General features: G+C 51.4%; 1 protein-coding gene across 2 annotated transcripts in view; it reads left to right on the top strand.

Moving 5' to 3' along the window:
- CLMN (calmin) overlaps nt 1-13099 on the top strand; it is a 103667-nt gene extending 90568 nt beyond the window's left edge. For both annotated transcript variants that reach the window (XM_072762237.1, XM_072762238.1), the window contains exons 9-13: nt 946-2607; nt 6023-6219; nt 10018-10078; nt 10715-10785; nt 12878-13099. In XM_072762237.1, coding sequence (XP_072618338.1) covers nt 946-2607; nt 6023-6219; nt 10018-10078; nt 10715-10785; nt 12878-13046 — 2160 coding nt within the window. In that variant the 3' untranslated portion in view covers nt 13047-13099. The remainder of the gene's footprint in view (nt 1-945; nt 2608-6022; nt 6220-10017; nt 10079-10714; nt 10786-12877) is intronic.
- The last annotated feature ends 13219 nt before the right edge of the window (nt 13100-26318 follow it).

The raw sequence follows: 26318 nt of genomic DNA, 5'->3' as shown, positions 1-26318 counted from the left end.
CCCAGGACTCCAGGATCACACCCCGGGCCAAAGGCAGGTGCTAAACTGCTGAGCCACCCCGGGATCCCCCGAGCCACCCAGGGATCCCCATCTTGGCACATTTTAATTTCAGGATCCCAGATAAGGCGCTTTCCATTTATAAGCAGATAGCAAGCTGGACAGCCATACCTCTTGCAAACATCTTCCCCGAAACCAAACTTCACTGAGATGGTTAAAGATGCCTGCTTGGCACACGGATTGGCTGCACGATCTTCTCGATGTCGGCCGGAACATGTTAGCAGCTTACTGCGTTTTATCAGAATGTGAAAAAGGATACAAGACAATGATCGTGCAGAAGCACGCCCTCGTATTTTCAGAATCCCAGACTACACTTGGAGGGGAATCAGACCTTTCAGAAGTTGTCACAGCTCCACTGAGCCTGCAACCCATGCTGTCCCCAACCTTGAGATGATGTTAGTGACAGCAACAATGTAACAGTAGATCTTTATTGAATTCACTAGTAATTTACTAAACACCAAAAAAAAAATAAAAAATAATAATTTAAAAAAAATTTACTGAACACCCGCTGCTTCCTCGGGGGTGGGAGAGGGGGGCTCAGCAGTAAGCTGAATGCATGAGGTCCCTGACCTCGCACGGCGTCGTTCTGAGAGACAAAACAGTTAACAAGTGAGCAAATACATTCTCTGAGTTCAGGTAGTGGTAAGTACTAGAAAGAAGCAAAGTAGGCATTTCTTCGTATCCATAGCTTTTAAAAACATATTCTTTTCAGCTTATCTGGTGTCTCCACATTTCAGCCAGAGCAACCATCTGCGTCTCTTAATTAGAACACTTCGCCTGAGTTCTGAAGTGGCTTTTCCACTTCAGGTTTTTGTTTTAGGAGACGGGGGGTGCACACTGTATGTCAACGCCCCCCCTGATTTCGATATGCCCTATGTGTTTTCGCAGGAGGATTTCACGGATTTGGATAAAGAAGCTCCAATTGAATCCACTTTTGTCCGCATCAAAGAGACTCCTTCTGAACAGGAGAGCACGGTCTTCCTTCTGACCGAAAACGGGGACCGAGCCTACACCATTAACCACGAAGCCAGCCAACCACCACCCTCCAAAGTCTTCGTCTGTGACAAGCCCGAGAGCGTGAAAGAAAGCTTCCAGGATGGCGTGTCCGGCTGTGCGCTGTCAGACAGCGCCACCGAGTTCATGCACCAGATCATCGACCAGGCCCTGCAAGGGGACCCAGGTAAGGCCAGCAGCACCAACGACCCGTCTCCAGAATCTTCCATTTTATCATCGAGAAAGGACAGCCGGAGGTCCAACTCATTGCCGATCAAGAAAACCGTGCACTTTGAGGCTGACACCTTCAAGGACGCTTCCTGCAGTAAGGATCCTTTCTACAGTCATGACTTTCGCTTTGAAGGGAGCCCGAGAGGGACAAAGGACTCGTTGAAGCGGGATGGGCACCTCCTGGCAGTTGAGATTGCTGAGGAAAAGTCGCAGCAGGAGGCCCCCAAGATTGCAGAAGCAGCCTCTGAGTCCCCAGGTGACGTCTCTTTGGCGGACGGCAAGAGCAATCATTCGCAGACTTCCCAGAGTTCTCCATCCTGGCACGGGGAGCCAGAGGGTGCCGGCAGCCCAGGGGAGGAGAGCTGTCCCCTCTCACCCCTTGAGGACAACACCATCATGGCCAATTCCTTGGATTTCAAGGTCAAGCTGCTGACCGTAGAAGCTATGGGTGAGGAAGACTGTTTTGAGGGCATACCCTTAGAAACCTCTAAATTTAGCAGCGACCTCATAGATGTCGCCTCGACCAGCCAGGCTTTCAATGAGGTCCCTTCTCCTCATGAGAAAAAACCAGCGGAGGACGAGGTTTTGGAGGATCACGCTGAGAAACCGGAGAAGAGGAGGAGTAAGTCTGTGCACCAGAGGAAAGATTCGGACGAGTCCCCAGAGAGGCCCAATGGCCTTGAACCTCACAGGGACCCCGGGCAGGAAGACCAGGGCTCCTCTCCAGCCCCAGGGGAGGCGCCGGTGGATAAAAAGCCAGAGGTGTACGAGAAGCCCAAGCGCAAGTCCCCACGGCGCCGTCGGGGCGAGGACAACGGGGAGGCCCCAGGGCCGCAGGAGCCAGAGGGGGAGCTGCCCCCTGACCCCCTGAGAGGCAGCGACAGCCTGGAGACCCTGTGCAGCCGCAGCGAGGAGGGCCTGGACTTCAAGCCCTCTCCGCCCCTGTCCAAGATCTCCGTCATCCCCCACGACCTGTTCTACTACCCGCACTACGAGGTGCCCCTGGCTGCGGTTTTAGAGGCCTATGCGGAGGGTGTGGAGGACTTGAAAAATGAAGACCTGGAGCTCGAGGAGCCGGAGGGCTATCCGTGTGCCGTGGGGGCCAGGGACGAGGCCCAGGAGGCCGCGGAGGCTGAGGCCTCTCAGAGTAGCTGCAGCTTCTCAGGGCCGGAGGAGGATGTCCCCGAGGCCAGCATCCCCGCAGCACCTTGTCCCGACGGGGGTGTGGAGGATGCCACACTGGCCGCAGAACCCGCCGCCTTGTCCCTGCCAGACGACCGCCAGCGAGGGGAGGCTGACGACTGTGCCCCAGTGGAGAGCCATCAGGTACTCAATGGCGGGTTCGGGAACCCTGAGTCCTGCCCCAGGACTCTACTTGTCCCCCTCCATGGAACAGGGAAGCAGAAGCAGCCCGGCGGCCTGGGCCAGACTTTAAGGAGGCTCTCACTCCGGCTCGGGCAAGGCCAGGGCTAGCACCCCAGAGGAGCACTCCTGAGATTTAGTACCTCGGGGCCTCCCGGGCCTGCCCACAGGGCAGCCAAGAGGATGGAAGGGGGTCATGTTTGACAGCCAGGAGAGGTAGCAGCCGTGGTCATTGTCAGGGGTACTGGTAGCCACACCTAGCGTGTGCTCAGTGAACCTTAGCCCCCACCTCCTGCGATGGCCTGAGAAAACCATGTGAGCTCACCTTTGACCCCAGCCTTGATTTTTGAAGGTGGCCCATTGGTATAATTATCTAGCTCCTGTGCTTGGAAGTGGGGGACAGGCACTTCCGAGTTCTCGCAGCTGGGCACATGCTTTGCCACCGCTTGGTGCTCCCAGTTCACCGAGCTCAGCAGCTCGAGGGGCCATGGGAGTGGGCAGCAAGAGGGTGCAGGGGCCCCTGCCGTCTTCTCCCTCCCCTCCCCTCCAGCCAAACTGGCTTCCCTTCCCCCAACCCCCTGCCCGACTCTCAGGCACTCCACACTCTGCTCTGCCCCACTCAGGCACCACTTGGCCAACACTTGTGCCCCTTCAAATCCCAATGCCAACAACACCTCCTCCCGGGAGCCTGCCCAGCTTCTCCCTAGGCAGAACAGTTGCTTTCTCCTCCACAGTCAGGGACACGTGACAGCGCTCTACTCTTCTGCTACCCTGGTTTGGTGTTTGTGATTTTTCTCTCCCAGGAGAGAATGAGCATCTGTGTATTAATCTTCAAATTCTGGAGAGCAGCCTGGCAGGGCTTGCAGCGCGGGAAACAAAGGTGGATTGCATGGTGGTGTGGGGGTGTAAGGCGGATGTAGGGTAAAGTGAACCCCAAGATAAAGACAATGCTCTGGCTCATGGCAGGGGAGAGTCAAGGCTGAGTGAGGGGCTGAAAGGTGCTCAGGGGAATGAGAAATCCTTGCATCTGGAGGGCTGCAAGAGAAAGGGGCATTATCAGTAGTCTTAAAACATTTAGGATTTTTTTTTAAGATTTTATTTTTATTTATTCACGAAAGACATAGAGGCAGAGACATAGGTGGAGGGAGAAGCAGGCGCCTGTGGGGAGCCTGATGCGGGACTCGATCCCAGAACCCAGGGATCATGCCCTGAGCTGAAGGCAGATGCTCAACCACTTAGCCACCCAGGCACCCCAACATTTAGGATTTAGATAGGCTAGAAGTGGAAGTTTGCTCTTACCAGTTTGCCAACCCCAGAAAATGTGCTGGGTGGAGCAGAATTCTCGGACAGTGACAGCTAGAAGCAAGCATCGCAGGAGCCGTTGGCCCTTTGGGATCACCCCTATTATGTCGGTCTTCGGACAGAGAAGAGAAGTGAGGGTAGTCCTGCAGGTGCCAGGACCCACTTGCCATCTGCCCCTCCTGCCCCCAGGGAGAGGAACCCGGTCCCGGGCGCCCACCACCACCCACCCACTGTCTGTGACTTGTTGGAAGCCAGCCCAGCCAAGCAGGCTTTTCCAGCAGGAGACCCCATGATCCAGTGGGGTAGAAATGTCCTGCAGTGAGATCAGGTCTTGGGATCCCCAGGTTGGCGGATCATGACAACAGCTACAGCAATTCGCCGGACTGTTAAGGGACAAAAGATCTCTTAGGACAAAAGAAAGGGGACTGGATGGGTGGCAGGAAAGAAGCCTAAGTTGCATCTCTGCTATGTAATGTGGCTTATTAGCCGGTCACTTCCTCTCCCTGGGCAGACCGAATGGGGCCTCAGAAATGCAGACATGTCACTTTATTCTCTTCTGCTTTACAAAGAGAGAAGTCATTTGCCGAAAGCAGGTGGTGTGGGTATGTGTGCCTGTGGGCAGGCGATTTGGGGTGTGGCTGAACGAGTCTTGGGCTGGGAATGAGATTGGGAGATGTAGGTTTGAATCTACCTTCCGCTGAGCTGAGCATGAGCTTTTGGGGAGAACTTCACCCCTGGATGAGGCGGGCCACCGTTTGCGTCTCTGTGCTCTGGCCTGCCCCCTCTGGCTCTCGCCCATCCAATGGGCAGGCACCCACTGCTCCCAAGCACCCCTAGAAGTCTTGTGGATGAGCAGAGGGATGGCCTGTGGCCCAGGATGACAGGCGGGGCCTGTGAGTCTTGCCTCTGGGCAGATAAGATGACATGGGAGCATTTCTCTGATACTTGGCTCTTCTTTAAAACATAACAAAAGGAAAAGGAAAAAGAAATCTTCCAACAGCACTAGAAAATGGAAAGTTTGTTCTCTTAGTCTTTTTTTTTTTTTTTTAAAAGGTCCTCTTCTCATTTCACCTTGCAGAAAAGGTAGCATTGGCCCGTGGGTGACAGGGGAAGGACCAGCATTTCAGGAGCATTTTTAATTCCTGCTCGGAGCCTTGTTCTCCTGGGGTGTGACCACCTGGCCACTGTTGAGCAGACTCTTCCAGCCCCTTAAGGGACTCTCGGGAGGTGGCTCCAACAACCCCCGTGCTCCTCGGCTTCTTAATTTCACTCGGGAACATTGCCAATGGGCTTCCAAATGCTGGGTGTGGACATCAGTCAAAGAATCTTCCTTGTCAAATAAATGCTAGAGATGTTGCTCTGTGCCACCAAAAGCACAGCGAAGCTGTCACCCCACAAGCTACAGGTCTGCCTGTGTGTGTACCTCTCCCAGCTCAGGGGCCACCTTTGCACCTGTTGGCCCACTGGGCTTCCAGGATCCGCTCCTCTGTTTAAGTGGGTGATGGTTGCATTGCCCAGTGTACAGGACATCCATTATGGGAAACACCGTGGTATAGTGAGAAAAAGGTTGATGATTATTTTTTAAAGATTTTACTTATTTAAGAGAGAGAGAGCACAAGCAGGGGGCAGCAGGAGAAGCAGGGAGCCCGACTCAGGACTTGATCCCAGGACCTCATGACCTGAGCCAAAGGCAGATGCTTCACCAACTGAGCCACCCAAGTGCCCCAGAAGGTTGATAATTATTATACCCATTTGACAGATGAGACTGAGGGTGAGAGAAATAAAGTCGGTTGCATAAGGTGACTAACTCAGGATTCGAAACCAGATCATAGTGACTCTGAAATCCGTGCTGTTTTTATGATCTGTGGCCTTTGCCCTCTGCCCAGGGAGCCCCAGTGCGGGTGGGCTTCTCTGCCACGGCAGGCTGTGCTGCAAGGACACCCCAGGTCGGGCAGGACCGGAAGGGACACCCTAGTTTCCTGGACTCCAGGTGGAGCGGAGCGCTGCGGTGGGGCGCCAGGCACGCGACCTCACTGCGAGAAAGGCTGACTTGTATTCCGGTTGTCTTGTCCCTAAGGCCCAGGAATTCGAAAACTCTGGAACCTTAGCAAACTCTTTAGAAGAGAAGGTAATGGGAGAATCAATCAGCAGTAAAAAAAAGGAAAAAAGGAAGCATGTGGACCACGTAGAAAGTTCCGTATTTATAGCACCCGGCACCGTCCGATCCTCAGATGACCTAGAAGAAGACACTGGTGACCACAAAGTCCTCTCCAGGTATTGTGTTGTTATCTTCTTACCCTGGGGACCCAGCTAGAGAGTTAGTCCCTGAACTCGTTCCATTCTTGGTTTCTGATTCGGGGGGGTGAGGGGGAGCCCAGGGGTGGGAGCAGACAGCAAGGGAAACACGGCTTCATAGTTCGTACAGAATTCATCTGGCCGAGGGTCCTGTGCCGGGACCAGAGGCAGATTCATCCTCACGAATGTCACACAGAAGCTGGACATTAATGGGGGTCCAGGGAAGTGAGGAGGGTTGACTGGCCTCAGGGGAGGAGGAAGCAAGAGAATCATGGGCTTTAACTACGTGCAGGAAGCTTCTAGTGCACATCTGCTCTGGCGCTCCCGAGGGCGCGGGGGGGGGGGGGGGGGGGGGGAGCTGGAGTCGCCCCGGGGAGATCACTGAGCTGCCGAAGGGCAGATCCTGCTTTCTCCCCCTTATCATTCAGGGCCACCAAGGTCATTATTGAACCTTGAATTTAATGCCTGAATGCTTCCAGCATTTCCCCTAGTCCCCCCATGAATTCTCACAGCGGGGCCTTAGGCAGGTGGGAGGGACTGCACATCACCAGTGGGCACGGAGGCCCTGCTTTCCACCTGCCCTGCACTCTGCTTCTGCACCTGCGCTGCAGGGGACAAAAGGAGCCTAGATGGGGGCCCAGGTGAGGGGCGAGGCACAGTGAAACACCACCGCCCACTTCGCCTGGGACTCCCCGAGTCCCTGTCCCTGCAGAGACCTGGAGGGGACCGTCCGGCAGACATCCGTGGCTTAGCAGGCAGGTGGTCCAGGCTCCCGTCTCCTCCCCGAGCAGGTCGTTGGCAGTGCTCCTGGGGCGGTCCCCTGGGGAAGAGATGACATGCAGGTGTGCCCCCTCTGCTGTGCTGGGCTCGTGAGGGTTGCTCCTTGGGTTCAAGAGGCAAGTGCAGGTTTCGGACCTCGGAGGCCCTCAGAGGCGGGTGGAGAGGGTCGGGCCGCCTGGGGGCTGCGATGGCCTTGGAGCTCAGCACGAGGGATAGCGCGGGACTGGGATTTGGGAGCAGGAGAGAAGGCATTCCGGGTGGAAGAAACAGCCTGAGCAAACAGCAGGCACCTCTGGACGTGTTGGGCAGGTGTGGGGGGGTCGGGGGGCAGCAGGGGGAGCACTGGCTGAACATCGTGCGTACCGGCTGCAGCAGATGCACCCGCGAAACCCGTCCCAGTGAAGATGAGAAAAGCAAGCGGGTAAATGTCGAAAAGGATAGGTCCTCTGGGTGGGTGTGGGACGGTTGGCTTTTCCCGGCATCCGCCTGACGACTCTGCAGGCAGATGTGCCCAGAGCAAGCAGCGTGCCCCCGCCACGGCCTCCCGGCCACCCCGGGCACAGCTCTACAGAGTACAGAGCACCTTCGCTGCGGGAAAAGCCACATGCCCTCTGCAAGCAGGTGGCGCAGAGGTGTGCTCCTTGGAGGGAAGGAGCGAGGACCCCTGGAGCCCCTCCCCTGTGCCATAGCAGGTGCCACCGCCCCTTTGATGGCCGAGAAAGTGAGTTCAGAGAAGTCATTGCTTGGCCCAAAGCTGTTGAACAAGGCTGAGCCCTGGGCACCTCCCCGCCGGACAGAGCATGTTTTCCTGGCCGTACGCTGACCCGGTCACCCCTGGGGCTTCCCGCTGGTCTTGTTCAGAGCGTGCAGGACCTCTCACACCTGTCTCTCCAGATGCATCTGGATCTACTCTTGGTCACCTGCCTTACCTGCCAAGCACCTTGGCCTTCGTGGAGATCTTTTTTTTTTTTTTTTAAATGTTATTTATTTATTCATGAGAGACATAGAGAGAGGCAGAGACACAAGCAGAAGGAGAAGCAGGCTCCATGCAGGGAGCCCAATCCCAGGACCCCGGGATCATGACTTGAGCCGAAGGCAGATGCTCAACCACTGAGCCACCCAGGTGTCCCTCATTGAAATCTTTGAATGCCTCCCAAGCTCCTTTGCCTTTGAGGACCCTCTGTCCCCTGCCTGTTCCCTGTCTTACTTCCCTGTGTTTCGGCTCGACTACTACTTCCTCCAGGCAGCCTTCTTAGATTCCTCTGGGCTATTTTTAATCCCCCCTTTATATGTTCTTAGAACATATAGAGTCCTACTCTTTATCTTCGTGGCATTTATCGAAATAGTCATTTCTCTGATCATTCGTGTAAGGCCGTATTTATCATCTGCTCTCACCCTAGACGGCGAGGCAGCTCTCTGGGTGCAGGGAGGGCCTGCAGCACAGCCCTGGCATTTAGCACCACCCCTGGCTTGCAGCTGGCCTTTAGTGAAAACTCTTCTTCAGGTGGATGAATAAATGGATGAATTGCCCTCTCAGCCTGCGGTGCCTGGGCTCCCGAGGAGCCGGGCCCTCAGTGCCGAGCCCCGTGCCGGCACACAGTAGGGCTCTTGATGACGCTTGCTGAGAGGATGAAGTTGAGGAGGCATACCTGGATGAGCCTCCTCTGGATGGTACTAGAACACAGAAACCACGTATGGGAAAGTGTGCCGAGAGAGGGCGGGGGAAGAGCAGGAGCCCTTCCTGATGCAGATGTGCTTTTTTACTAGAAAATACTAGTGGGGCCCACCTGCATCTCCAGGTACTTCCATGAATTGATCGATGCTCATGGGACAGTGCTGGGTCCCAGGCACTCGAGGTTCTTTTTCCTTTGCGGTGCATTTTGTTTTGTTTCTATGCTGTGGTACTTGCTGGGGGAAAACTAGCACAGGCTTTGGTTTGAGGACAGGACTGAAATTTCCCTGGACCTCACCCAGCGCCTGGCACATAATAGGTACTCAGTACCTGTTAGCTGGAAACATGCCCAAGGCAGGGGAAGAGGTCGGTGAAGTTTCAGGAAGGCAGTGCAGTGGGCAGGAATAGCAAGGCTGCCAATGATGAATTCCCTGGAAATACACTCTTGGGTCACATGCCTTTTTCTTGGATCCCCGGATGCCACATGGTAGCTTTACCTTAAGGAAGCTGAGATGACTACGTCTGACACCCAACACCCAGTTCTCCTGTTGAGCACCAGACAGGGCCGCTGGTACCTGGAGTATTCTGTTCTCAGCACCAGCACCGCAGCTCCATGACGTGGTGGAGGTGGGAACAATGACCCATTTTGCAGATAAGGAAAACCGATCAAAGATGTAAAATGTGTGGCTAAGGTTGCCAATGAATCAGGAGCCCAGGCCACTGGCTGGGTGTCTTTTGCCTCAGCCCTGGGTGAACCAGCTTTAGCAGATCATCAGGGACACGTTGCCCATCAGCCTCAACGATAGGGTCAGAAAAGTAGTCTCCTTGCGCAGGAAAGGAAAAGAGATGGTGCACCCAAGAGCTAGACAAGCAGAGAGCAGCATCCTGCACGGAAAGGAGCACCTAGAGACGGAGTCCAGGTAGCGGGTCTCAGCCCAGATCTGCCATTAGCATGCAGAGGACCCCCAGCAATTCCCAGATCTCAGGATGCTTGGAGAAAGACCTCCCTTCCCTCCCTGAAGCCCTGGCACTTAAAAAAAAAAAAAAAATCGTGGTCTGTTTTCTATTTAAAATTCTTTCTCACTGTTTTTTTTTTTTCTCTTGTAGATGAGGCCACAGTGTATCTTTAATATCCATCCCATTATTTGCAAGCGCACCCCACCCCAACTGGGCGTACTGGATAAAATTTCTCCTTTCCGTTGCTGGGTCTGAATTCCTAGCTTGCCTAAATCCACCTGTGGGAGACTTGGGCTGGGGGTGACCGTACGACTGAGCCGTGAGGAGCTCCTGGTGGCAACCAATTCACATGTGTGTTTGTTTTTCAGGACTAGTCACAGTGACTCCAGCATTTACGTTCGACGACATACTAACAGGTCTTTGGAATCGGTTAGTATGTGAATTTCTTCTTCTTCTGCGTGGCCCCTGCTAATCAATTCATTTCCATCCTTCCTCCTCCTCAGCCCAGAGCTTTGAAATTACTGATGTGCATCAAATATACTTTTGGATAGAAGACAAGCAAATTCAAACCTTGTCGTTAAGCGTAGTCCAATTGGATGTCCAATTTGGGCAATAGGGGATGTAAATAAATAAAGTGATGATCATAAAGCCCGAAGGCCTCTTTGTCGTAAAAAAAAATGCATCCAAGACCCCCAACCCAACCCCCGCGCACACACCCGGGAAGATCGCCCTCAAAGACAGAAGCGGAGCAGAGGTGGAGGATCCACTTTACAGTAGCAGCTCCTTAGTGCTGGGTGTGTTGGGACCCAAAGCACCGTGGTCTGCACCCCGATTCGGGTGGTGGGTGGCAGGACCCCTCTGGTTCACTTAGGCAGGGGTGGGGGGAGAGAGTAGAACTCTGTAGATCATCAGTTAGCAGTTTGATTTTGGAACTAAAATGTTTGCAATGTTGAGACAAGCATGGCATGCTCGGCTTTGTGTGTTTAAAATCATTTTATTTTCTGTTTCAGAGATTTCATCTTTACTAATTGGGTTGCGGGGTTTTGTTTATAAATTTCACTGTAGGATCATTTTAGCTATGTTCAATTGAGGAACGCAGCAGATCTGGATGACCGAAGAAACCGAATGTTAACCAGGTTGGTGGCTCCACTCCCAGCTTTGTGGGGTTTAATTTTTTTTTCTTTTTTAACTATGCAGCCTACCTGGTGGGGGTGGCTCCCCTCCAGCTCTCCTTTGTTGATGGCAATAGTGATAGTCTGAGGTAATGCGGAAGAGCCCCGCTCCAGGGCAAATGCATGAGCTATAAAAGCAGGAGGGAGAGTGGAAATTGCTGGACCCCGGTGGGGGGGACGAGGTGCAGAAAGTGCTCCCCGCCGCCGAGGCTGCAGGTGCATTTACTCCGTGCGGGGTGGAGCCGGGCAGTAGTGACGTGCTGCGGTGCGTGCTCTCCCGTGTTGTAGCACCTGACAACGTGTTCATTCTGTGTCGCCACTGCAGGTACAATACTCAGAAGCTCACTGAGCTGATTTTACAGTTTTATGGCATCAGAGCAGACATGAAGAGGGAGTGCAAACATGCCAGGATGTCTATGAAAGTATTTCTTGCTGTTGGAGAACTAGATGGCCCAGTCTGATATTGCTGAAATGCTGTAAAACTGCCCATTTAGAACACAGGAGACGAGAGAACTCTCACTAACTCTCGACAATCCTGAGATGCCCCCAACCCCGTTAAAGTGACCAAATCACTTAATTTTACTGACTTTTTTTTTTAACTATTTGCCCCGGATTTCAGTTGGCTTGGAAGGACTTAGATTATTGGAATGGAAAGCCTCTCTGAATATCGCCCAGCACCTCTGAGTGTAAAATCCCTAGAAGCCTTCCCATCTGGTTTTTAAGAAAGAGGCAAGACCTATTTCCCTCACCTACCGTAAAATGGAAATATTAATTCACATTATCCACCCGACATGACATCCTCCCTAGGAAAGTAGTGCTTTTCACTTTTAGGAGATAGAGATTTTGAAAATTGAAACTAGAAGGTTAAAAAAAAAAAAAAGAAACTAGAAGGTTGAGAAATGCAGTCCTGCTTTCCATGTTTTTGAGCATTGACTAGCTTGGTAATAAAAAAATATAGTTTAAATTTTTTTTAAAAGGTTTGAAGAAAGAAAAATTCTGTCCATTGTCCAGTGAATCCGTTTCCAGACCAAAAGGCAAATGTTTAATCTCCCGTTGGCCTCACCTCTGTCTGCATCGGGAGATAGTTCAGGGATGAGGTGGTTCTCTCTGTCATAATCTCCACCGCACGTCCCAAATGACCCTAAGAAGCTTACATTCTTGGCTTCTATAAATGCAGCTCTAAGCAGAGGTCCCCAAACCCTTTCCTTTTTTTTTTTCTTTATTAAGGTTTTATTTATTTAATTGAGAGAAAGAGAGAGAGATCACAGAGGCAGAGGGAGAAGCAGACTCATTGCTGAGCAGGGAGCCTGGCATGGGGCTCGATCCCAGGACCCTGAGATCATGACTTGAGCTGAAGGCGGATGCCTAGCCAACTGAGCCACCCAGGCACACCCCCCCCCCCAACCCCTTTCCAATCAGATTATGGCCCCATCCCTCTCCGTTGTGGGAATTGGGAGCCGTGGTCGGTCACCACCGCATCCTTCTGGGCCGTATCCAACCAAGCCAAAGCAAAACGTCGCTTTGACACCACCTTCTATGAAACAAAAGAAGAAAGATGAGTCTGACCAAAGTCAAACTGGCCATTATCTTCAAGGTTCTATCCCAATGCCAAAAAGAAAAACTTGGTGGTGGGGGTAGAGCATGCCTTTGTCTCCAATGGCTGTTTTTAAATGATCTGTAATCAGGGAACTCTATTCCTTTAGATGACTTACCACGTCCCCCTCTGTCACTAAGGATAGCAGAGTGCTGTCAGTATGCAGCTCTGCCTTCAGGACACTGCGGCATAAAGGAAGGTGTCCTGGTTGGGGGGCTTAGTCATCGTGTGGCCTTGAGCAAGCAAAGCTACTGCACCCCACAATCCTCAGTATGCCCATCTGCGGCATGGGGCTGACGGCTTTTCCCTGCTAGGGTGGTGCAGTTGGACTGAGCTTGTACCAGAGCGCAGAGCGCTGGGCGGCCCCCTGGGAAGCCCTCAGCCCTCTGGGGAGGCAGGGGGGCGGCCATCCAGCTGTAAGGACCTGCTCATAACTGCCCTGCCTGTGTCTTCCTCCTGCAGGAAGGCCAATAACTCGGGTGAAGCCACGTTGCCGGAGAGCCAGAGCCCACAGAGCGACTCTCTGACGCAGTTTGTCCAGCAGCCGGATTTGATGTATTTTATTCTCTTCCTCTGGCTTCTGGTGTACTGCCTGCTGCTGTTCCCACAGCTGGACGTCAACAGACTCTGATGCGCGCGTCTGCATAATAAAAACCACAGGCCCCTGACCAGGGGCGGGAGGGAGCTCTTTTTACTTCACTTTGTTCGGGTTCGGAAGGGGCGCTTCTGCAGACAGCTGAGGGCCTCAGGGAAGCAGCCCCCCGCCCCCCACTTCTCCACGGTGTCCTTTGTGTCCTGTAAGTCCCAAGCATGCTCTCCTCTTCGGCTGCGTCCTCGAAACTCAGGTGTGTGTTTGGCTGGATCGTTAGATGGGGTTTGCTTTTGAGTGCCTTGCTTTGTCAGGTATGAAGCATCTTTGCATATTTAGCCATAATCTGGGTCGTGGCTCGTCCCCCCAGGCAGGTTTCTAAGGGCGGGATGGAGGAGGGTCCTCCTGATGGGGAAGACAGGGAGACATCCCATGGGAAGGAAACTGCCCCGAGCTCCTCCCAGAGCGGGGTTTGAGTGAGGGCACTGGGGGTCTGTGCACCTGCTCTCATCTGGCTGTTGGTTGTATCCGAGCAGCACAAAGCTGCGAGCTCCAGCAACGCGTGTCCAGGAACGGGAGGCCCGAGGGAAGCGTGGGGGCTGTGTAGTGAGCTGTGATGCACTCTCTGTCAGCCTACTTTTGGGGGGAAGCTGGGAAGGGTAGGATGTAAATTTTTTGCATCGGCTCAATTGAGGTTAAAGCTGTGATTTTCAAATATTTGCCACGAATGGAACCCTCCTTTCAAATGACTTCTTAGTGGGGGAGAATTTAGATTCTCAGCTCAGCTGACACAGGCCAGGGCCTGGGATCCCTCCCACTTTGCCTCGCCAGCACCCCCAGCTTCTACTGATGGCTCCCGAGGCCTCTGCGCCCAGTCTCCAAGGCCCCACAGGGTCTGCCAAAAGCTCCTTAAAAGCCCAGAGGAGGAGCACAGGAGTGGCTGGGCTCAGAATAAGTCCGGGCTCCTGTTCAAGCTGGGAGTGGCCCAGCCGCCACCTGCCTTTTACGTACACCTGCGACAGCGTGGGCATCCTTTGTGGTCGGTCATGATGGGATTCTTGAAAAGACTTTCTGGAAGGTACCCCGAGAAGTAGACCAGAACAGGCAGTTTGTGTGGTCTCCCCACCCTTCTGCCCTGAACCCCCCAGCTCCCACTTCCCTCCAAGATGCAGGGCCATGGTGACCCTCCTCCCATCTTTCCTGCCACTGCAAGTGGTACTCAAATGATCACAAACCATTAGGTCAGGAGAGGCCTCAGACAGCCTCTTGTCTGCCAAACGCAGAGAGGCAAAGCAGGTTGACCAAGGCCACGCAGCCAACCAGGAACAGACTTGCAAGGGCGCCCATGCCACCATGAGCTGCCACCTCTTTGAGGAAACTCGTGTTGGGCCCATGAAGGTCCCAGGAAAAAAAAAAACTAAAACTAAAACTAAATGATTAGATTAAAATGTCCTCATTTAAACAAAACCAAAAACTGGGGCCAGCGACAACCTTTGCTTTGTACTCCTATTTTCCCCATGAGGAAGCTGCATGCGCTTTCACGCTCGTGACTTTTGGAGTGCCCTTGATGGTAGGGACAGCTTGTTGGCTGCCACGCCGCCAGTTGTTCCTCCTCCAGAAATCCCAGCTCTCTCTTAGCAAGCCAAGACGCTTGCTTATTTCAGGCAGCGCGTTGCAAGTTTAACCGAGTCCCAGCATGGCCCACGGAATTTACGTAGCACGTTTTAATCGATGACAGCCAAAATCCCCTTCTGGGTTTAGCCTGCCTTCTCTCCTTCTTAGTTCTTAGAACAAATCTGAGCCTTCCAAGTCGAAAGCTGCCGGGAGCTTGGAGCGGTTCCATCTTGAAGGCCAAGCATCCCATGGAGAATGGGCTAATTAATGAGCTCCCTGGCATCACTGAAAACCCAAAGGTAACAGGTAGAGAGCACGTGTGTGATGTTTCAGAATCCTTGCCACCACGCAGCCCTTGCCTAAACTAGACTCTAGAAGACCAGGGAGGAGCCGACCCAAACCCAAATATTTCATTTTGCAAGTCTAGACCTTGCTCAGAAAAATCTCTTTAGGCTGCTTCTCCCACCCATTACAACATGTAATATTATTTAAAACCACCCAGTGGCAAGATGCCTAAAAATCATTTGGTTCCAGTTGGCTGTAAACAAATTTCTTCTTTAAAGGCAAAAAAAAAAAAAAATCTCATTTGAGTATAGGCTTATATGGAAGAAGAAGTTGGATATAAAAGGTGGATAGAGAAGTCTACAGGGAAGACCAACCCGTGGTTTTTAAATTTTTTTTTAAGAATTGATTTTTAATTCTTATCCAAGTAATATTTATTCACAGTATATAAAGAAACAAATACTATATGACTTTTAATGAAAACTAGCAGTCCCCTAAGTCTGGTTCCCTGGAAGCAACATTTTCAACCCTTTTAGCTGTTTCTTATTATTTGCCTTTGCTTTTCTACAAAACATGCTTATACTTGTTTTGCTTTTTTTAAATTAGAAATGTCTCCAACTTACTCTTACAGTGGATGGGGGTCTCACCCCTCTCCATCCCCCACTTTGTTTTCCTGATGTGGTTACGTCACATCATTCCATGCATGTCCATTCAGCGTGCGTGCATAAGGACCCTTCATGCTGAGCCAAGCAGTGCACTGTGGTAACACGCCCTTTCTTGCCAAAATTTTCCCCCTTGGTTTGATAATCTTTGTTTTGTTTTTTGGGTTATTTATTTATTTATTTATTTTTTGGTGTGGCACATTTTTTAGTGACTTCCTGAGGAAGGTAACGTGGGAAGTAAATATCATAAATATTTTAAGATCTTGCATACCTTAAAATGCCTTGATTCTGCCCATACCCAAGGGTAACTGGGTATAGGATTGCTCATAAGAATAACTCCCTCCCACTGCCCCCACCCAGCATAGTTGTTAGGATTTCTGGCACCATCCAGATCCCCAAGCCTCTAGATGTGACTTGGGTTTCTCCCTACCTCCAAAGAAGCATTCAAGATCCCTTTCTTAGTGCTCTGAGCTGTTCTGGTGATGGCGTGTCCTCACCAGAGGAGGTGTGATGTCATGCTGGGTTCTCGTGGGAAACTTCGTGGATTTTTTTTTTTTTTTACGATGGTTCACATCCTTTCTTTCTGAAGCACCTGTTATTCCAATGTTGGACCTTCCAGGCTATAATCCTTTAATATTTTTTATCTTTTCTAGTTATAGTCTTCATGTCAGGATCTGATTTCAGGGAGAGGCATTCAGCTTTATCTTCTCATGTACTGGTTGAATATTTAATGCTTTATTTCCAGATGTTTTGTTGCTATTCTCTTGTTCCTGTTTTATTGTGTCATGTTCTTGTTTCATGGATGCCGCTCTTCTTTCTCTGTGGATGTTCCTGACAGGGGGTTTGGGGAAATTCTTTTCTGCTCCTCTGTGCTATCTATGTTTACTCTAAGTTCCCTTTCTCCTGGTTAGTCTCAGGCTCTGTTGTTCATATTACAGGCTTTTTCAAATACCTGGTGGTTCTTTGGATCTGTTCATATTAAAGAGTGACACATCAGAAAACAAATTGGAAGCTCTGTGTATCAACCGGTGGGCTTTTCTGTATGGTCACCAGGTTAGCACCTGGACCCTTCATGGGAGTACCCTACATATCAATTTCAGGTCTTTTCTCTAGGGCTTATTGTGTTTCTTTCAAGATATTTTCACTTCTCTCCTGCCTGAGAAAGAGGGACATACATAGAGCTTCTACTGGCCTATGTAGTGTCCTCATGCAGTTTCAATAAGAGCCATTCCTTCTGGGTGGATGACTTAGAGAAAGATGCCCCTTTGGGCAGATGCCACCCATAGGCACTTGGCTTACTGGCAGATGGCATTTTTTGCCTCTTTCTCCAGCAAGATGTAGACCTGAGCTAGGACAAGGCTTGAGGAGCAGAGCAGGGACTAGATTTTAACTCCCAGCTATTCCCTTAGCCAAGCACCTTTGTGCAGTGCACAGACTGTAGAGCTATACCTGGAGATCTAGCATATACCTGAGTGTTTGTGTCCTGACCCAAGCAGGCGGTCTCCTCACGGTCAGTACATAGACTCGTTAATTTGCTCCTGCCTTCCTATGCCTGGTGTTCCCGAGTTGGAGTCCCCCTGATTCCACTGTGGAGTAGGACTGCAGCTGAGGCTGCTCCATGGCATGCCTCTGCCAGTGTGTGGTGGTCAAGTCCTCTGCCCCGCTACTCATTGGTTGGCATCTCTCGCCTACTGTCAGCCCCTCTCCATCCCATTATCTTCATTCCTTTGCTATTATTTTCATGGGCTTTCATGAGGCATGAGAGCACACCATCTTGAACCACAGATCCCGCTTGAGCCTTCTTGCCGCTTTGTTGGGTGGCTCGCTGTTCGGTGCACGTGTCTGTGAGCCCACCCTGAGCCCGGCTAGGGCTGTGGCAGTGGCCATCCTGCTGAGCTGTGGCCAGCCAGGTGCTTCCACATAATTGCATGCCAGCTGGCAGAGAGGAAGGAATGGCCCTTGAAAGCTCTACTTGAACCCCCCAAGTAAGAAGTGATCTTTCCTTCCTTCCTTCCTTCCTTGCTTCTTCATTCATCCCCTGCCCCCAGACACTCAGATCTCCCACTCTCCACGAGCTCTAGTCTGAGGTGTCCTGTGGAAACATTTAGGAAACAAGCAGTCCCCACTCATGTTTGCCAGCAAACAGGGTCTTCCCTCTCTGTTGGTCAGCTGTGCGGAACCTGGTGAGTGCAGCGTCCTGTCCTGGCCAGACGTGGCCTCCGTGGGAAGACGGGTTCCCACCAGGACTTGGAGCCAGGCAGTACACCTTCACGGCCCAGGACTGCCACCTGGATGCCGCTTCTCCCTTTCTGGGATGCAGCGAAGTGCCACCAGCCCTCTCCCCCACACAGTGCATGCCTGCTCCTTGGAAGGGGAGAGCATTTTAGGAGGCAGAAGCATTTAGAGGCCTCTTCTTTGGTCTATCTTTATAAGTCCTAGAGTTTTCTATAGCCTTAGGGATCTCGTGAGGGTCTAGCACGTCATCCAAGCAGCAAGAACAACTGAAGGGCAGGAAGGGGATGTGACTAGTCACACTGCTAGTTAGTGACCCCAATATGGTCCCAATCACATTCTCTACACAACTGCATCCTGAAGCTACCCTGCTCCTCCCTCTTTTCCCAGGACTCCCAATGTCAGGAAGCTAATCTCTCAAACACGAATCAGAGTAAACACGTGAAGAATGTATCTTACTGAGTGTCAGAAACCACCGGAGCTGCTTTGATGAGAACTAGTCCCTTTCCATGGTTAGGGCACTAGAATGCAGTCACGTGACATGATGCTTTTCCTGCAAGCTCAGTTTTTCAATCTCTGGAACGCCTGCTGGAGTTTGGAGATGTGCCCCCACCACCCCACTTAGAGATCCTCCTCAGGGATCTCTGCCGAATTACCCACCTGTACTCAGCTTCACATCCTGGAGTCCCCAAAGTGAGTTGCGTTGGAGTTTCAAGCCAGAACCTTCTCAGCGATGCTCTTGCCAGGAAGCCAGCACATAAAGCTCTCCAAGGTCCAGCTGGGCTCTTTCTCTTTCCCTGACATTGCCTAATCACTGCTGAAACCACCAGGGGAAGATTGAACATCCTGGGCATGCAGCCGCCGTGAGAAGCTGCCACCCAATAGTAGGTTCTTGGTCTGGCCCTCCCAGCTGGCGAGCAGGGTGGCTCCGGTGACACAGTCCAGGCGCCAGGGCGCGATGCTGAAGGCTGGGAGCCGGCAGGGGTGACATCATGCTTATTTGCTGAAAATTGGTGCCGAGGTTGCCTTTACCCTTAGCCGAGGGAGGGAGCCAAGAAAGGAGACCTGGCTGCTTTGCTGGACGTTGAGTCTACACATCTTTTGACTCTGCTTTTGTCAGGCATTTCATTGCAGAAGGACAACGGCTTGGGGGAAAGGAGTCAGGTGCCTGGGAACATGGGCTTGGGGTGCATTTTGCCCCCAGATCTTCCATTTCTGTCGAGTGCAGGCACCGTGGCTTCAGGCTCCGTGTGAGGCTCAGCCCTCCCTGCTCCGATTTTTCAGAGCCCCCCACTGGCCGGCAGGCCTTGTCATTTCTCCCACTTGGGCTTGGGGTGAGCTTGGGTGAGGGAGTAATCGGGCCAAGGCTTAGAGACCTGGAGCTCCTGCTTCTCCGAGAGTCGCCGGAGGACCATCTGAGTTCCTGGGCGCCCTGGCCTGGCCTGGAATCAGCAGGCCCCACGGAGCCGGGGAGATGACTGATGTGTGTTTATACTTGGTTCTGAGAAGCTTGATGAAAATGCATCAGGCAAGAGTTCTCGTCGGCCCAGGGCTGTCTCATCAACAAGCCAGAAGACGTTCTCGTGTATGGGGAAGAGACAACCAGGATTTTGTCCTGTTTGACCACGTTGTTCTTAAACAAAACGCTACTCGACCATCCGGGGGCTGGTCCCACTGCTGGCTTTCGAAATTTCTGGCACCCAGCAGCCAGGTCTAGCTTTCATCCTGCAGGGGCCTGTCTCACTGAACCCATCAGGATTCCTTTCCTCCTCCTTCTGGAGGTGTTGTGGGATCCAAAAAGTGCAAGTTTGGGAATCGTTAGACCTAGGTTTGAGGCCCTGCTCTGTCACCTGGTATCCAGATGATCATGTAGGTCTCTAAGTGTCTTCTGTGCAGCGCAGACCTTCCGTACATACTTGTGGAATGAATCAGGCTTCCTTGCAAGTTGGCCACAAGCTGTAAGTGTCCAGTAAGTGGCTCCTTGCTCTGAATTCCCCTCCTCTCCAAGCTTTGCAGTCGCCTCCTCTCCTTATGTTCCATTGACCAGAGCTTCTTGCAGCCTCTCCAGCCCCCTTTCATCCCCACCAGCTGCTCTGTCTCAAATCTAATCCCAGGCTTTTAAAGAGGAAGTTGAACATCTGGCTCTTGGTCTGAACTTCGGTCTTGATCTCAGGGTCGTGAGTTCAGCCCTGCATTGGGCTCCACCCTGAGTGTGGAGCCTCCTTAAGAATAAATAAATAATTAGCAAACTGGAGCCACTTTGTGCCCATTATTCATTGGACCCTCAGGACCACCATGGGAGGTTATTGCAGAGACAAAGCTAAAGCCCAGGGAGGAAAAATGAGATCACAATAGAGCCAGAGAGTGCCAGAGCCCAGAACATAGAGGACGCTAGTTTTCAAATGCTCAGTTTCACCCTGGACGTCACTGCTTAGAAGATAAAGTTATGCCCTAAAATAAGTTTCTGATTCTTGAGACTTTGGCCAAGTTTGCAACTGAGGGTGGAGATTCCCAGAGCTGGGAAGGTGGTGGACTTGGTTGGTCTGGTGGCCCCATCACGCATCCTTCTCCCTGCTCCTAAATTTCTGCACAGCACTCCCAACTCCTTATCAAAACCGCTTAAATGTCTCCTTCGTGCTCGTGTAAAAATGACTGAAGATGCCCCCGATTCATGTTTTAGCCTATGGCTGCAGATTCACAACCACAATGAATGCCTCTAAAGAAACTGTAGCAGTAAGATCTCAGTATCTAACCTCAAAAATTTCAGCCACCGATGAACTACCCATCCTTCCCCCTGCCCCCGCTAATCACCTCTCCACTCCCAACACACACTTTTAAAAAATATGTGTATTTATTTATTTGAGAGAGAGAGCAGGTGCAGGTGGTGGGAGGGGCAGAGGGAGCCGGAGAGAGAGACTCAAGCAAATTCTGCACTGGGCTCAGAGCCTGAGGTGGGGCTCCCATCTCATGACCTTGAGATCCTGACCTCAACCAAAAACCAGAAGCAGATGCTCAACCCACTGACCCAGGCGCCCTCCAACATACTGTTTTTTCAGAGCAGGAAATTAGGCTCACTGTCCTTCAAAACACAAACACATTTCATTGGGCCGGGCCGAGCATAATTAAAATAGGAATGGAGAGGGCGCCTGGGTGGCTCATTTGGTTAAGCATCATCCTTAGGCTCGGGTCATGATCCAAAGCCCTGGGACTGAGTCCTGAGTCAGGCTCCCTGCAGAGTCTGCTGCTCCCTCTCCCTCTACCTGCTGCTTCCTCTGCTTGTGTTCTCTCTCTCTCTCTCTCTCTCTCTCGCTCTCTCTCTGTTAAAGAAATAAAATCTTTAAATAAATAAATAAATAAAATAGGGATGGGGGATTTGGATTCTCGGATGAAGCCATAATTGGTTGGGCTGTGAGATAGGAATGTTTATTTTTCCTTTGTGTTAATTTTAAAAGTTGTGACTTCTGCATTGTTGCAAAAACGGAAATATATTTTGATTGGTTTATTCCATTTGTAGCCGCCACCACTTCGTTTAGCCCCACGCAGAGTCGGTGGGAGCGGATCCTCTGCAGGGCTGTGCTATGAGGAAGAACAGCCACAAAGGCCTCCGTTCCTAAACGTCCTGCAAGGATTGAACCACTTCTTTAAAGGAAACTCTAGGAGTTTCTGTAACCTAGAGAATTGACATTGTTCCAAAGTAGGACAACACTGGCCCACATCCCGGCTCTGGTTCACCTGCTGGGACACCTTGAATAATTCATTTACCTCTCTGGGTCAGAAGTCGGAAAATCTTTGTAAAAGTCATTCCTAGCTTTAAAAACCCAAGGGTTAACAAAGTAGTTTTTTTTTTTTTTTAATCTCAGTAATTGACCTCTTTGCTTAAAATAAGTGCATCTCTCTGTATTTGGAAGTGAAACCCCAAACTCAGAACGTTGCTTTCGGCTTTATTGTTTGATAAAGGTGCCTTTGGAACGGGTTTGGTAAAACAAAAGTATAGTCGGTTAGGGGTGGGAAATGAAAGTTAGAGTGGGATGGGGGAGATCTGCTTCCCAGGGCTCCTGGACCTAAACTGATCTCCTTAAATTAAGTCTGTGTCGGAGGCAGTTTGCCAAGGAAACCCATCCCATGTGCCAAAGTTCAGCCATAGAAACAAAGAGCTGTGGACTGGATCTTCCCACCCTTCCCATCTTTTTCCCCTTTCCCCTAGACTCCCGAGTTAACAGGTACAGAAATCCCACTCAAGTTGGGCTATTTGCTTTCTAACATTGGATCCCGTTAGCCAAAGGCTGGCACGTTTGCGGAGAGTGGCCCTGAGTGGGCACAGCACCTGCGGGGCAGGTGCCCCGAGGAGGAGGCCTGCCTTTTGTGCCTGAAATTGCACCATAACCTAGTGCCCACATCACTTGCATCGCAGCCAAAGACAAGTAGGAGAAATGGTTGTTCCCTGCCGAATGTCATCCGGACAGATGACTAAGCCTGGAAACGGTTTCTTCAGAGCCTGTTCTGTTGGATGGTGATACGAGTTTGTTCCAAGCTCTGTAATATGTTTAACAGATTCAGTGCTATAGTTTCTTTTAAGCTTCACGGACAATGTCAGAACATTTTTATTGATACTGAGAGCTCTAAGAGAACTACTGGGAAAAAAAAGTGAAATGTTATTTTGTAGAACAAGGATTATTTTGTCTATTTAGTATATATATATATATATAGGCGTAGCTTTGTAAAAAGGGATCTTTGTAAAAAAAAATTGTACGAATATGCACTCTTATTTATTGATTATTGTAAATGAAGACATAAATGACTATTTGCATAATTTATACCTGTGGGAAATTAACTGGAGTATTTGCTATTTGACCGTTTTCTATTAAGGAATAGTAGGCTCGGTGCTATGATGAATGGTCTTGGAAAATCACACGTATTCTTAAAATTTTTAAGTATAAATTTCATGAACTGTCTGTTTCCTTGATGACTTTTATTTCCCTGCATTTCGCTGTCATTGCTGGTCAAAAATTGCACCATGTTTCCCGTGTTCCAACCAAGAGGACTCTGTGGCCAGGGTGAAAATGAAGCCAGTTGGCTTTTGAGTTGTAGGGATTGTTGGGAATGTGCCCTTTCTGACTCTTCACTCGCCTTGAGTCTTTGCACATGAACCTCCCAGGAGATGAGTAGCATGTGGCACAGCCACGTGGCTGTGTCATTACACTGCCTGAACCTGGATCTATCTCTTACCAACCACCTGGGCCATGGCAAGAGACTCTAGTAGCCCAGGCTCCCCAGAAAGCAGAGCCGGAGTAAAGCTTATATGCTAATACATCATTTTGGGGGTAAGTGCATCCCAGGGTCGCAAGAGTGAGGCAAAGAGAGACCAAATTAAGGTAGTGCAATATATTTATTGCACACCAACTAGGTATCGGGTGCTGTTCTGGTTGCTGAGAATCCAGTTGTAAGTGAAACAAAGTCCTTGTACTCATGGAGCTTACATGATTTTTTTTTTTTAAGATGTATTTAGAGCAAGTGAGCAAGCAGAGGGAGGGCCCGAGGGAAAGAGAGAGAGAGAGACTCCAGAAGCAGACTCCTGCTGAGTGCAAAACCAGACATGGGGCTTGATCCCAGGACCCTGAGATAGGGACCTGAACCGAAATCAAGAGTCGGCCGCTTAACCAACTGAGCCACGCAGATACCCCTGGAGGTTACATTCTAAGTCAGGGGAGAGAGACCTGAACAAAATAAGTAAAATCTACAGCATGTCACATATGTATCGAGGTCTAGAAGAAAGGTCAGGAAGGGGGAGCAGGTGGAGATGTGGGTAGTATGAATAGTCAGGAAGTCCTCTTTGAGGGACATTTGACCAAAGACCCAAAGGAGATGCAGGCACAGTCCCTCGAATGTCTGGGGAGAGCTCCCCAAGCAGAGGGAGCAGTAGTTACAAAGGAACTGAGATGGGGCCATGGCCCGTGTTCTTAAGGGTCATGGCCATGTTCACAGGACCCGAGAGTCCTGTGTGGTTAAAGCAGTGGGTTGAGGGTAGGTGGAGAGGTAGCAGCTCACTGGATCAGGTCAGGCAGGGCCTTGTAGGATGTCGTAAGGACTTTGGCTTTTGCTCCAAGTGAGCTAGGGCCCCACTGGAAGGTTGGAGCACATGTGACTTACATGTGCCACCATGAGAATAAACGCTGGGGGGACACGGGGAGCACACAGAGTCTGCTGGGAGGCCTTCATGACAGGGGAGGGAAGCGAGGACACTGCTATGAACTGAGGTGGTGAGCTGTGCCCAAATTCTTTTTTTTTTCTTTTAATTTTACTTATTCATGAGAGAGACAGAGAGAGAGAGAGAGGCAGAGACACAGGCAGAGGGAGAAGCAGTCTCCATACAGGGAGCCCAACGTGGGACTCGATCCCGGGTCTCCAGGATGAGGCCCTGGGCTGAAGGCGGCGCTAAACCGCTGCGCCACCCGGGCTGCCCTGTGCCCAAATTCAATTGCATTTTGGAAGCAGACCCTCTGGAGTTGCTAACACATGGGGTGTGGCGTGTGAGAGAAGAAGAGGGTCAAGAAAGACTCCAAGGTTCGGCCTGAGTGGCTGGAACAACAGGGGTGCTGTGCACCCAGGTAGGGGGATATGGAAGGGGCAGGCTTAAAGCCTGAATTTGGAGCATGCTAAGTTAGGATGCCTGTTAGATGTGCCCCTTCTCTCTCTCTCTCTGCCCAAAGGTCCTCGTCCCTCAGTGCGTGCGTCCCTCACCCCTCATGTCAACTCTGGATGTGGCCCAGCCCCGACCGCCCCTTGGCTGCTCTGCTACTGTCCCTCCTTGAGGCTGGGGAATCTCCAGTGGGGTTTGGATCCCAGGTCCCCAGGGCACCACCCAGCCACTGCCGGCAGCATCCCGGGGAGCCTCCACCTCTGCGCCCCCTGCCCCCCACGTGGGCCCTCCCTCTACTCACCTTGCTGTCTTTGCATTTTTAATCTCTAAACTCCTTGGCATCAAGAGGAGCCTGCTCCCTGCTTGAACGGAGGCAAGGAGAAAATGCAGACTCGATACACATCAGACTGGCCCCATTGAGAAGCCTGGTGTGTGGGGTGGGGGACGTGCCAGGAAGGCATATCCTGCGCTTGGCTCGCCAAGGCCTATAACCAGCTGCGCATAGTCATGTTTCAGCTTGATCGTCCTACCTTATTTTGAACAGCGTGACTCAGCCATAAAAAAGATCAAATGTGGGCAGCCCAGGTGGCTCAGTGGTTTAGCGCTGCCTTCAGCCCAGGGCCTGATCCTGGAGCCCTGGGATCGAGTCCCACATCAGGCTCCTTGCGTGGAGCCTGCTTCTCCCTCTGCCTCTCTCTTTCTCTCTCATGAATAAATAAAATCTTAAAAAAAAAAAAAAAAGGTCAAATGTAAAGATGGAGTGACATTTTCCTTCCCATGAATTGTTATAACATTTAGGATTAATTTGAGTTGCTTCTGACGAAAGAGGCGCACAAGTGCTGGCTCGGATACAATCCAAGTTCTAATGTCTCTTTTAGGAGAGAGACCATCAATCCAGGGTTGGCTGGGTGGCTTCCCTGTCCTTGCCGCCCCCAGCGTTCTAGTGGCATCGTCCCTAGACTGCCGTCCTTGTCCTCAGGAGCCAGAATGCTGTCCATGCCCCCAGCAGCCTCCACACGGCCCATGCATGTTCTGTGCCGTAGGAGGTCAGAAGGAGCAGAGGCCAGACACCCCTGCTGCTAAGACTCCGTGGGACAGCCACACAATGCACCCCCTCGCCTCCCATCACCACGCTCGGTCATGAGCACGGCTGCTAGGGAGTCCGGAGAGGTGTCCTTTGGCTGAACACTCAACTAAAGAGACTTCTAACAGGAGGGGGCATGTAGGAGGGGACAGGCAGCTAGTAGCCTTGGTGACGCTTGCCTGAGGCCTGGCTGTCCAGTTGGGCTGCGTGTGTACAGCTTCTCTATTAAATGCTCTTGTGTGGAAGGCGTCCTGGGTACACGGGCTCAGTGTTGGTGATAAGGACAGGAATAGGGTCAAGTCCAGCCCCTGAAGGAGCCAGCGAATAGCTGAGGAGCAAAGCGGTGTATACAGCTACCATTAGCTACCATTCCTTGAGCTCATCCAGGGCCGTAGAGACTCTCTACACCATCATCAAACACAATATCCCAGGAGGCGGGGGGCCCTGTCCTGCCCATGTGAAGGTTGAGGTTGGATAAAATAAATTCACTCACATGCTGCCCAGTGGAGTTCGAATAAGAAGTTAGGGCCATGAGACTTCATCCACTGTATTAGTGCCCCTAACTGTAGCCCCCCAACAAGAGCGGGCCTGGGGCCTGGGATCCATGGCTGCTCCCCGACAGGGCTCACAGGGAAACAACAGCCACCCAGATTCTGGTCTGAGGCCCACATCCTGCCACAGGCAAGAAAACTGGATAGGAGAGCTGCTCCTGCTACCCTGTGCCAGGGGTCAGTTCTCCTAGAGACCTCAGGGAGGTCTCTAACATCCCTGGGGTCTCAGATCTGTCAGATGTGAAATGGAAA

The sequence above is a fragment of the Vulpes vulpes genome, chromosome 6, assembly GCF_048418805.1.
Source record: "Vulpes vulpes isolate BD-2025 chromosome 6, VulVul3, whole genome shotgun sequence".
Classification (NCBI taxonomy): domain Eukaryota; kingdom Metazoa; phylum Chordata; class Mammalia; order Carnivora; family Canidae; genus Vulpes; species Vulpes vulpes.
The sequence above is the reverse complement of the archived record's forward strand: the minus strand, read 5'-3'. Positions and strand labels throughout refer to the sequence as shown.